This window comes from Halyomorpha halys, unplaced genomic scaffold, assembly GCF_000696795.3.
Source record: "Halyomorpha halys isolate HHAL.00 unplaced genomic scaffold, Hhal_1.1 Scaffold372.1, whole genome shotgun sequence".
NCBI lineage: Eukaryota > Metazoa > Arthropoda > Insecta > Hemiptera > Pentatomidae > Halyomorpha > Halyomorpha halys.
Window position 1 is genome coordinate 531,662 of NW_027116001.1, and position 12,977 is coordinate 544,638.

A 12,977-nucleotide genomic window follows, 5' to 3' on the forward strand; every position below is an offset into this window, starting at 1 on the left:
TTTCTTATGTATTGTTTTTGTTTTTATTACTTCTGATCTTGAAATCAATTCTATTCAAAGTTTTTTTTAACTTCATCAACAGTTGGATGGTAACTCGAAGAAATAGAAAAGTATAAATCAAAAATAAATTCAAATCAATAAATTTAAAAATTTTAACTTGTAAAAATATAATTAACATTAGCAATCTAGATTATCTCTCTAGGAAGTCTGGTGAGTCAATTCATTTAAAATTTTTTAAGGTTAATGACTTCCATTTTTGAATGAATTATTTATTAAATTTCTTCATGACATTGTACAACGTTTCGGGACCACTGTCTCATATTCATGTACATGAATATGGGAAATCATGAGGTTTTTAAAGTACATGAATATGAGACAGTGGTCCCGAAACGTTGTACCATGTCATGAAGAAATTTAATAAATAATTCATTCAAAAATGGAAGTCATTAACCTCAAAAAATTTTAAATGAACATTAGCAATATTTTTGCAAATTGATCAGTAATGACATCAGAATGGACCTTAATATAGAAATCCGCCAATGGCCCCTAACACCAATCCACTACAGACTCCCAAAACTAATTTACTTGAGACCTTAAAATTGTAACAGCCCAAGGTTCAAAAATTATATTCATCCCATGCAAATATTAATCAATCATGGGCTCCAAATTCAATATCTAGGTAAAATTAAACTTGTAGTAATAGATAAAGTCTCTAATTATTAACTAATAAAATTAGTTTAAAGGCTGTAGCGACATTGCACTAGCACATCTATGTATAACGTCTACCCATTTACCTGAATACAGGACAATTACCCGTGAAGGTGAAAAATACCCAAATATTGGCTGTACTGCTGGTGAACTCGCAATGCCCCACTCCTACTGGCACAGTTTAGGAAACTAGCCTTTCCTATCCAATAACTTAGACAGGATAAACTTTATAATATATTTATGATTAGTAATGAACACAGTTGATTTTGGTAATTTGTATCACTTGAAACAGATTCCACTGACTTGAAGAAACACCTAATGTAATCGTAATAATTTCGGAAACATCCATTAAAGTCAAGATTACAAGAAACTAACAATACTCTATGTATGAAGAACAAAGTTAGGACTTAAAATTAAATAAAAGAAATGCATGAATTACAAAATTAAACCAACCAATATTTATTCACTTATGGACTAGATACATATTAAATGAAAAAAAAGTCCATTATCTTTATCACAGAATTCTTAAAATAATTTTCAACAATAATAAAATTCGTAGTGCACAACTGCTAATGGTAAAAGAAAAGAAGCTGAGAATAACATTTGAATAAAATAATATATTACTCAAAAATTATAAATAAATAAAATAAACTAATATCTAATATGGCTTGAGTATTATTTACAATAGTGAATCAAAGTATAATACAAAATATTGAGGTTATAAAATCTTATCAACATAAGTCTATATAAAAAAACTATAGAATACATACTGGCAAACCACAACTCAGCAACCAAAACTAGCTAATCAACTATAAGCATGGGTAATATTGAAATTCTGATATAACAAGCCTTTTAGTATCATTAAAAAGAAATAGTTGGTCAACTTTACCCCAATCCAGAGAAACATAAGCTCTACTCTCATAACAGTATTATTATGAGTCATTCAGAGAGGGTTAAGAATTGTTTATACTAAAAACAAAATTGTTATATGTTGAGCCTCTGCTGAAAGAAAAACTCTCCCTTAAAGTTTTATCATGTCTTAAATGAATTTGAAATAGCTTTATCTAAATTCTATAAGTTTGGGAGGTGAAGAAAATTCAACAGTCATTGTTGACAGATCAGACACTAATAAGGTTAAAATTTTATTCAGCTAAAATTTCATTTTTCTAGACAGGCAAATTTTATTTATTCTCCAGTCCCTATTGTCCCCAACAGGTGACACACCTTTAAAAATGTATTTTAAAAAATGGATATCGTTAGATACTTCATTTGAAATGTTGTTTAATCATAAAATAATTAAGAATTGGTCAGTAGCCAAAATCTTACTCGTTAATATCATGACAGCGTCCTGAGGTTTCAGTAACTTGCATGATTTACTCTGATTACGGAATGAAAAAGAAGTAAAAATACTAAATTCACACTTTATTTCAATTGAATATGCATTGTCACTAAATACATGGCTTTTTAGAAAAAGTATTGTAAATTATATCCAATCATCATTTCAATATTGTAAGTCAGTGCCTGTTGTCAGCTACAAGTCACACCATGCCAAATATATTTAAAAAATGTTGTTGTTTTAAGATCATTTTTAAGATTCATGTGTTTTGTGTCATTTTGACTCAACACAGTCAGAAACAAAAAGGAGATAAAAAATATTTATTTGGGACCTTAGGGGTATTAAAAGGTTAAGTGACTATTTACTACTACTAGAAGAAGAATAAATAAATTATTTAATCAAATAGTAGAGAAAATTCACAAGAAATTAGTAATATATAAATGACGGAATGGAGTGGAAATCAATTCCTAAAGACATTTGAATTGAGGAGAATGAAAAAGGTGTATGTCAGGAAGAAATTAAAATGTTTCAAGTAGTATTCTGGAAACCAAATTGATTGAATATAAGTTTTGGTGTGTTACAGATTACCAGAGTATATTCAACAGTTATATCGTCCCTCCCAATAAAAAAAAAAAAAAGATATATATTACAAAAATAATTTATTTTTACAATCTTTATACATAAAAATAGCGCAGTATGCCTTTTATCCTCTCTTTACAAAGCATTAATGAAAATACAGTTTCGCCATTTGGTGCTAAACAATTTTATTTTAGGTCATAAAAAAATATGACTGAAAAAAATAGTTTTAATATAAAATAACTTAAATTAGTTAATATATTAAAATGTAAAAAAAAAAAAAAGAATAAAATAAGTACCTAAACAAAGAAATTCATTATTTACCAAAATAATGAACTATTTTAATTTAAAATAATAAATTTATAATTTGTAATAAGTTAATATTACTAGCCCTATTGAATTTGAATCTCTTTTATAGGAATATTTCATATCAATACTAACTATTCATCAACTGTCAGTCTTACATAATAGATTGATGTAAAATTCAGCTTAATTTAAAAAACTTTTCTGTTATAAAAAAAAGAATAAGAAATCTATTGTTGAAATTATAAATAGTAAATGAAATATTTTTTCATAATTCGTTTCAACAATAAAGAAATATGAATGCCACGTAACAACTTAGATGATAATACCATACTACATATTTTTCACTCAGATGCTTGGTTCAGAACCTTCAAGAAACTGAGCGTAAACATCTCTCCAACATTCACCCTTTGAATTAAACATGAATTTGTAGTAACTACCATCAGCACAAATCACTGAAACAATTTTTAAAATGAGAGAAATAAATAAAACATAAACTAAAAGTTAAAATTCACAAAACTATTATTGCTAACAAAACTACTGTTGTTTACGGATGCGAAACATAGCCTCTTACACTAAGGAAAGAAAAGAACCTTAAGGTTTTGAAAATAAAGTATTACATAAAATATTTGGACTAAAAAAGCATGAGTTAACCAGAGAATTTAGAAGGCTACACAATGCTGAATTGAGAGGATTGCACTCAGTAAATATAATTCAGGTTATAGCATTGCGACAAATAAGATGGGTGTGTTAAATTGCAGGGCTTAGTAACAAACAGATCCTTAAAATGTTAATAAACATTGAACCAATGAGTAGACCTAAACATAGATGGGAGGATTACATCAACACTGATTTACTAGATTTGGGTTTGGACGGGTATCACTGGGCTGATGTGTCTAGCCAGCGATTGATGAAACCGAAGATATTATTCACTTCAAAGTACCACTGAAGGCTAGGTCACATCATTTTTTCAAATAGTCTGTTCAAAATGTTATTTTAGGAAAAAAAAAAAAGATAAATAAATAACTTGATAACTATTAAAAGTTATTTGAAATGATAAGTGACTCACCGATAACGGAGTTTGTATCTGAACCAAAAGCACAGATAGAATGAGGACCACCTGGAACCTGGAACTTACAAAAGCTCCAACGAGAGCTGAAGTACTTTGGTAGGAATGTAGCAGATGCAAGGCTAAAACAATAAATTAATATTTATTCAGATTAATATGTATAATGTACTTAAATATTAATTTGTATAAATATATACTCAGGATGCCTCAGATTTTTATAGCCAAACTCTAAAGCTCCCCTTAAGCTAGATCCACAATATGCATTTGTGGTGTAGCAATACTGCTACTATCTGCTATCTACCACTAGAACCGTTACAGGCCAACCTGGTGTGACCTAATTGCAAAGATGTGAACCACTACAAACTTCAGTCCTACTATCACCACATATTAATTTGTAATAACCGAGTAAATACTTTGTACAACTTTACTTTTGTAGAACCATTAATATGGTTATTTACATATGTAGCATGGCTATTTATTGTTGTTAGATTCTTAAATGTATTAATAAAATCAATAAAGATTACAATAGAATTTTCTGATCTACTATAAGCTAATGTCTTATGCATATCATCTTGTGATGGTGTTAAATAAGCCCTTAAATATCACTACCATAATCTTAAGTGACACCAATCTTCCTCATGAATTAACCTCTTTAGAAGGCAGTGAGTAATAACATACCGTAGTAGATCAGAATATTCTAACTGTATTATTGGAAAAGAAAACAATAATATAATTGCACTCTGCTTTCTCTGGACTCTCCAATTTCTTTTGTCAATCAGAGTGTCACCATGGAAAAACAGTTCACAACCATCTCTGTTCTTTCTCAGGGATCGACAACGAATATACGTAGAACAGACTGCCCTCTCGACTTTAAGTGAGAGTAGTACGTGTTCCTGCAAGGACTTGAAGCAAATACATAATAAGTTTCGATTCATCAATCTTCCTCTCATTTCACCTCCTATCCAGCATACCTTACCTAATGAACATACATTGACGAGGCCTTCTGATGTTGAATACATCACCTCTTTAATTGATACCAAGATTAATTAAACACAGCACCTCGACAGCTGTATGCATTATGCTCTGATAACACCGTGTGACAAGCCATATCCACACTGTGAGTTCGTAGCATGCCAAAACTGCACTGTGTGAACATACCTTTACAAAGGCAATATTATAGAGTTAATATCAAAGTTTGTCAAAATATTGACCATCTTTGTGTGACATGTATGTACTGACTTGTGGACAATGACATAGGAGAATACTTGAACGTGTGAAAAAGGTTGGCAGTGACACAGAATGGGACATATGTTTGAGGAAGGTAGGACTCTGTAGTGCTAAGAAGAAGAAGAAGATATATACGTACCACTTCAACAAAAAAACTAACAAGGAAAAAATTAATAATACCTTGATTGCTTGTTCAGTTTTTGATCTTCCACTGAAAAGATATGGACAGTACCATGGTCACTTGACACACAAAGCCATGTTGAATCTTGATTGAAATTAATACTGAAAACAGATAATTACTATTAAAAAAATTAGTAAAACAAAAATCATACTTACTCTTCGAAATTTATACCCAGGCTACTAAGCCAAGAAATGAATAAAAGGCATTAGCAATGAAACATAAAATATGAAAATAATAGTTTGATAAACAATAGTTGGAATATTGTTCAATAACATGCTCAATGACTCAATGTATTTATTGGGTTCAAGACTCTTATCAACTTCAACTAGAGCAGAGAGCTTGGGTTAAAATGAAGATCAACACCCAATACCCACAAAATTTATTTCATGGACCCACTTCAAAAAACAAGCCCACCATTCCAGACCAGATTAGATTGAAACTAGCACCTACTCTGACTAGAGAGTAGTGAGGTCATGCTTCAACACACTCGGCCAACGTAGCCTTAATAGTATCTACTCTGCATAATTCTGCAAGATATCATCTAACATATTTAAGGGTTAATGTTAAAAACGATAAAATTCTATTATTTTAAATGTAAGTTGATCAATTTTACCATAAAAATGAAAATATGATGTATTCTTAAAAATTTTAACGGTGCTGTCATATAATGTTATTATCTATCGGCTGTGGGTTTACTTCAAAGGAGGATAGATCAGGGAACTGTCCTACAGACTCTATAAAGTAGGTATTTATTTCATTTCCATTATTTATTTACACGAATAAACAGTAAAATGATAACATAAGAACTTAACTGGTTATAATTTCACTCAATATTAACTAACTAATTTAGTTCTAATGTTTACTTTATTTAAGATGAACATATATTTTTTTATAAGATTAATTAAATTTTGTTTATGGCCTCTACCTAGCGTTTATCTTAATTATTTTTTTCAAATATAATCAAAATTTCCAGGTTTTTCTTTCAACACATTGAGGGGACAGGAGCCAACTTTGTAGATGTCTCAGAAGGATCTTAATCCTCGAGTCAATCAATGACTGATAGAACAGAAAATAAATTATTTGCCACAGCCAGCCAGAACCTGGTCCCAGGAACTAGACCTCAATTGTGTTCCTCACTAACAAACTGCATAAATTAATTTATTAGCCTATCTACAAATAATTTAAAAAATTTTACCAATAGATTTGGGCTGTGTGTGCTCCTCTTCTCAATTCCATCAATTTATCCCCAGTCATGGTATCAAATATCCTAATTAGTGTCCCCTAAAATAAAATACATAAATATTAATGATTTAATAACATATTAACAATATAATAATTACATCTTGAATAAAGATAATGTTTCGAGTTATGTACTTTCCTTGGAATTCGACAAAACCATCTGGTGTTTCATTTAAAATGGTGGTTGATAAATGTTTCATACAACTATATCATTCCCATTTATGACGACAGGATAACAATATAAAGTGTTTTGGGATCAATTTTTTTTTTTCATTTTGAATAAGTAGCACCGAACTAGCACTAATTATATATAGTTATGATTATCCTATTGCATGAATGAACTACCAAATAAATAAACAAGGAACTACTAACAAAGGAAACATAGTGAGTGAATAATAATGAGTTTAGATTTTTATTAATATATCTATAGTGTTATATAATTATGATATCTCTAGATAGCATTAAAATTTAATTTTCAATAGATTTTGAGATTTTTTAAATGAACAATTTTTACTTTTAATCACAGAGAGCATTACAGATGTAAACAAAAGGTAGATTTAGAAAAAATGGACAAAAGATGTTTTGATATTCCATAACTCATATCGTCAGTACAAAGCCCAAGTTGTGTATCTATGGTTTTGTTACATTTTAACATGGTTTTCTATTCTCTTCACAATGCCAAAAAGTCCTATCTGAAAATCTAACAACACAGATTAAAAATACATAATAATCAATTGACTAATACTGAAATTATAAATAAATAGCTTCTTTATTTCTGCAACCATAATTCAGGTAAGATGTTCTCAGAAATTTTCAGATTAGCCACTTTGTCATTGTACTTGTATCATTTTAAAAAATGTAACACAAAAACTTTTCAAAGAAATAATTTAGATAATTTTAATACGTATTTATAAAAAATATAACTTTATCAGATGCTGTAGCGAGACGACTGCCTTGCAAGTTAAGAGACAACGCTCCAAGATTGGCCTCATGAGCTGCAATTTCTAATGGTCTCCGTTCAGTATCAGCAAGATCTACCAACACCACAGAACCAGTTTTTCGACCAGGAAAGGCTAATACGGAGTTGTTTGAATTAGGACAGAGTACACATAATCCTGAAAAATTAAATTAATTAAGAAATAAAATTGAAATATAAAACTACAACAGTTTTGATTTGATTAGTAGGGATAGGATTAAACTGTGAAAATTATAAACAATTTTAGTTCCTCATCCAATAATTTAAAATATTTTTTGTCATCATCTGACATTATTTGAAAAATTGGAAGGCACTCTGGGAATAAGGAGCAAGAATAATGAGGTTTAAGAAGCATGGACAGGTCAACTTAAACCACAATACTATTTACACAAATAAAAGTTTACAATAAGGAATAATTTGGTATGTATCTCGCTGTCATCATACAACAAATGTTAATGGAACTCACAGGTTGTTCCATTTAAAAAATAAATAGAATTGAGATAGTAACTGGGAAAATGGCATTGCGGTGTAAAGCCCTTTTTTGAAGATTGCTAAAAATTAAGCTTCCGTTTTTTAAATAAGAAAAGATGAATATTAAATTAAATTATCCTCAGACTCATATTTTTGTTAACATTTATAGTTCCAGATTAAATTAACCTAACTGGTTTCAAGAAAATAAACATACTTTGGAATTTATTGCTTTTAGGTTCTATAATAATGTACAAATACCTGAAATTTTAAATATATATATTTTTACAAACCTTTTGGATTAGGATTTGTTTCAAACACATGAAGCTGCTGTGGATTCTGTGTGAAAGTGAAGACTTTAATGACACCCTCAAGCACAACAACTATCCTATCCCTTCTTAAACGAACACCACGCACAGGAGCAGAAAACTCCAAGGATATAGCCTCTTGTTTCTTCATGTCATCCCAAATCATCACTGACAAATAAATATATATAATATAACAGTATAGTAACATAAAATTATTATTACTTTAAAATAGTGATTGCATGACAACACAACTCAACAGCATGTATATCATGAAGAATTTTTAAAATGAAAGTTTAATTCTATACCTAAAGCTAAATAAATTGGTCACCGAATATTTCCTTATTATTATAATATTAATTCATTGAGATAAATCATGTTTTAAAAATTGTATAAGGTGCATGTCTTTATATTTTTGTGAATGAATATATTTTTACTTTTCTTACCACCAAGGCAAAGAGAATATTATATTTGGGTCAGATTTTTGAAGTGCAGTTTTCAACAGACCTATCCATTTTATAGTCCACTGAGTAAAAAAAAAAAATATTTTAGCCATTGGTAGGTCTGTGACACAATTATCCCTTAGATGAGTAGGTCCATTTTGTTGCTCCTGTTTTTGTTTTGAAGGGTTCAGGCCTTGATTTCAGTGAACTGAAATAGGTGACCTGTCAGCCAAGATTGTGCAATAGTCAAAAACTTGTTTTTTTCTTACTGTAGCGCCAAAACAATTTTGATGAAACTTTAAGCTTTAAGTCTTCCACTTAAAACCTCTTAACTTTTCGTTAGCCTAAGAAAAAGCAGGAAAAAGGTTACGAAGAAAAGAAAATTTTATTAGCACATTGCTAAAAACCATTTGACTAATTACACTAATGTATATCTTTATTTGACTGGCAATGCAAGCAAAAAAACATCAAACTCAGACTAGTATCAGCAGAGATACAGCTATATACTTATGTCCTTACTTTCTTTACAACATGCAAAAGGAATGTTCCGTAATCGGGTCAAATTTGATGATCAGTTTTCAACAGCTTTGCCTTAAGTGGAAAACTTAAAGCAAGTTCCATCAAAATTGTTTTGGCGCTACAGTTAGAGAAAAACAAGTTATTGACTATTGCACAATGTAGGCTGACAGGTAACCTATTTCAGTACTTAGAAATCAGGGCCTGAAACCCTACAAAACAAAAACAGGAGCAACAAAATAGATCTACTCATTCAAGAGATAACTGTGGCACAGACACACAGACCTATTTCGATAATTCAAAATATATAAATTCTCAAAACATTCCAGATGAATAATTAAATTGTCAAGTAAAAAATAAATAAAATCTTTATCTGACCAATATAAGTGAAGATACAGCAAAGGAATTATTACAATACTAAGTGGTAAGAAAAGTTGTGTGAGTGAACACAATATATAAATATATATATATTAAATTTATTTTAATATCAACATCAACAAATAATAACAAAATCAATTAACATCTAAAACTAAACAATACAAAAAATATTCTTTTGGGTCACAGTCCTTTTAAAATACGTCTCATAATTTAAATCTTTAATAATTAAGAATATTAGCTCCAGACAAGAAACTAACATAGCTACAGTAATCAATATATATTTTAGACTACTACTTGTTATATTACAATTCATTGCTGTGATAAAATAGTGTAGTCCTCTTACATTCAACAGTCATTTCTGAAATCCACAGTTACACAATTACCTCACCTTCCATAATTCATATTAATTCACCTCTTCTAAATATAATACTGTTTACAAATAAATATTTTTATTTATTAATAAGCAGATTTGCCAAAACTCTGCTAATGGTTTATACAATTTTGAAACATTGGAATTTTTTTTTTTAATAATTTATTTATTGTTATTTACAACTGTATACACATATATACAACAAGTAAATTTGCTGTAGGTGACATAGTGACATGATACAAACATGTAGAGAATCTACCCACTGATAGAACTCCAATAACACATTGGAAATTATATAATAAAACTGTTTTTTTACGTAAAGAGTACCATAAAATTTTGAAAATATGGTTGCGGTGCCGCCAGTGTAGAACATAAATAATTAAAACTTATTAATATGTACCAACGTTTCGGTCAGAATCTCAGGCCTAAGAACAAAAACGATAACAACCATAATGAATAGAAGGAAATTCAGAATAACTTGACACATAAGAAGATAACAGATAATATAGGTACATAAGTAATTTTTTATTTAAATAAGTAAGAAAAATGACAAAATTGAAGAATTAGATACAAAGTTATATAAGCTAAGAGTAGTAAGTAACAGAAATAACAGTAATTAGATAAGGCACTCATACCATAATCAATTCTTTCCCAGGAATCAGGAATAAATAAGTTTAACTTATTTGTGTTCTTCAGTGACCACACCCTCAACCATCTTCTCATACAAAATCCACGCACGGTCAATTATGAACTCATCATTATAAATTAAATATTACTTAGATTTTGTGATCATCCAAAATTTTTATGGTTTAAATATCTACAATCTTATGTGATCAAGATGCTTCTAGGAGCTATGTGTTTTCACACTAAATATATAATCTTCATTTCTCTTGAACAAATAGAAGACAGAACTGTATTTGAAGAAGTCATAAAAAATGACAAAAATAGTATTTTTCCTTCTTATAGCTTTAATTAACTCATTGCAGCCTATTTCAAATAAACCAAAAGATATGAAACCCTAAGGCGGGTCCTTTTTACCAGATGTAGGATAAAAATCAAAAATATTGAATTTATTGTATACAAAAACAATCCTTCAATATCCCTACCAAGATTACCAACAGGTTCATTACTCCTGTGAGGCTAGAGTTAAAAACAATCTCCTTCTGGTACACGTCACCTTTTAGTAAGAAGATACAGAAATATGTTGGTTAAATGTTTGGTGTTTCCCTCATATTTTAGAGTACTAAACTTAATTTAAAAGAAATCCTAGATTATGAGCAACATAAATCTACACCCTTGTATGAAAATACATGAACTCAAATAACCAAGCATATTAAAATAACTTGAGTTTACTAAGTACCTTTATTCATGGGATATTTCGGCCTCACTCCTCCACCCACCAGAGCTAAATAATTACAACGAAAAAGCATTTCAACAATTGACAGACCACCATCAGAAAAATCCTGTCTTTCCTTTTCCTTTAAAGGATCACAGTTGTATACTCGGAACCCATCATCCATACCACAAGCAAAACAACCTATAAAACATTAATAAGCAGCTTCAATAATAGCATCTAAGAATAGACCATTCATAAAAATATGACACTAATATTTTCAGATTAATTAGGGTTCTGGCATAACCTTGATCTTGGTTGAAAGCTGCAAACAATAACCCATTACCATAGACAGTAGACCCCAAATTCATATTTATTACTTTAATTACGTAGTCTGTACAATTTTTAGTTTACATTACATTACTAGAAAAAAAATCAATAATTATCCGAGTATATCATAAATGATTATGCCAACAAAATAATATAATTGCATTCATAATTGATTTAAAGAAATACAACAGTTAGAGGAGTAATAATGTTCTTAACTATGTGACGCTAGTTTTAAATACTACGCCACACAGAACATGTTAAAAAATAAACTGTCTGTTGATGACGGTCAGCTGTAAGCTACCGGGCAATAGTTGTTAGTCAGTTGGAAAAGAGATAAAAGTTCGAAATAGCATTGAGGTTCAAATGCCAAACATTGTATACGTCATTATAATTTTGATGGTTTCGCAGTTTCTTGAATACTGAGTGGCACATCTTATAAAAAAATATTTTTTGTTTTTATTTGTAATTTAACGTATTCAAAATATAGTACTTTAGTTATATATACAGTCCAAATATAGACCGCAGTTACTTTCTTTACTGATATCCTTCAGACTTACCTAAAGGTAAGAAAGTCAGTAAAGAAGCTCCTGAAGTATTAGGTGTCAGATGTGTCGCTATTCAAGAAAAGCAGCGGTATCTTTAATTGAAGAGTTTTCTATCAAAAGTTAATATATCTATTTCTCAAAAGTAAAACAATACAGGAATAATATAAATAATAATAAAACAATGCATCTAAAACATACTCAGTTTCTGTAAAAATTTTAATTTTCTGCTGTCAAATAGGTGTTAAAAATCAACATTTCTAATAAAACATAAAATGAGAAGATGGTTGGCGGTTATGAAGAACACAAATAAGTAAAAACTTATTTATTAGGGCCAAATTTCGACCAGAATTTCAAGCCTTCATCAGAGCTAAGAACAAAAAACAAGATAACAACCATAACGAATAAAATGATACACAGAATGATCAGAAAATAACGAATATTATAGATACATAAGTAGTGTTGAAAGACATATACTTAAGTATCATAAAAAGATAAAGGCTATATAAGAAAAGTAATGTCAAAATTAAATAAGAGGAAAGAACAAATAATAAAATAAATATAAGAAGATGGTCAGGGTTGCGGTCAAAAAAGTACAAATAGTTAAAAACTATTTGTTCTTTTTTGACCGAATCCCTAACCATCTTATATTTAAAGTTATATGGTCAACTGTATAT

General features: G+C 29.5%; 1 protein-coding gene across 1 annotated transcript; it reads right to left on the reverse strand.

Annotated features, from left to right (window-relative positions):
* Positions 1 to 2,686: 2,686 nt before the first annotated feature.
* On the reverse strand, positions 2,687 to 12,064 carry LOC106681879 (WD repeat domain phosphoinositide-interacting protein 3). The gene is made up of 8 exons (XM_014422426.2): positions 11,736 to 12,064; positions 11,456 to 11,632; positions 8,377 to 8,559; positions 7,564 to 7,754; positions 6,596 to 6,681; positions 5,400 to 5,501; positions 3,993 to 4,114; positions 2,687 to 3,378 (listed from the first exon to the last, which is right to left on the reverse strand). Exons 1-8 carry the CDS (start codon positions 11,797 to 11,799, stop codon positions 3,272 to 3,274), a joined length of 1,032 nt encoding a protein of 343 aa, XP_014277912.1. The 5' UTR covers positions 11,800 to 12,064; the 3' UTR covers positions 2,687 to 3,271.
* Positions 12,065 to 12,977: the final 913 nt, after the last annotated feature.

Coding starts and splice junctions, on each gene's coding strand:
- LOC106681879 (XM_014422426.2), bottom strand. CDS start 11,799: ATGAATTTGGGGTCTACTGTCTATGGTAATGGGTTATTGTTTGCAGCT. Junction 8,560..11,455: donor GAAATATCCCATGAATAAAG/GTACTTAGTAAA, acceptor TTTATTTGTCAG/TGATGATTTGGGATGACATG. Junction 6,682..7,563: donor TCGCTACAGCATCTGATAAA/GTTATATTTTTT, acceptor ATTTTATTTTAG/GGGACACTAATTAGGATATT.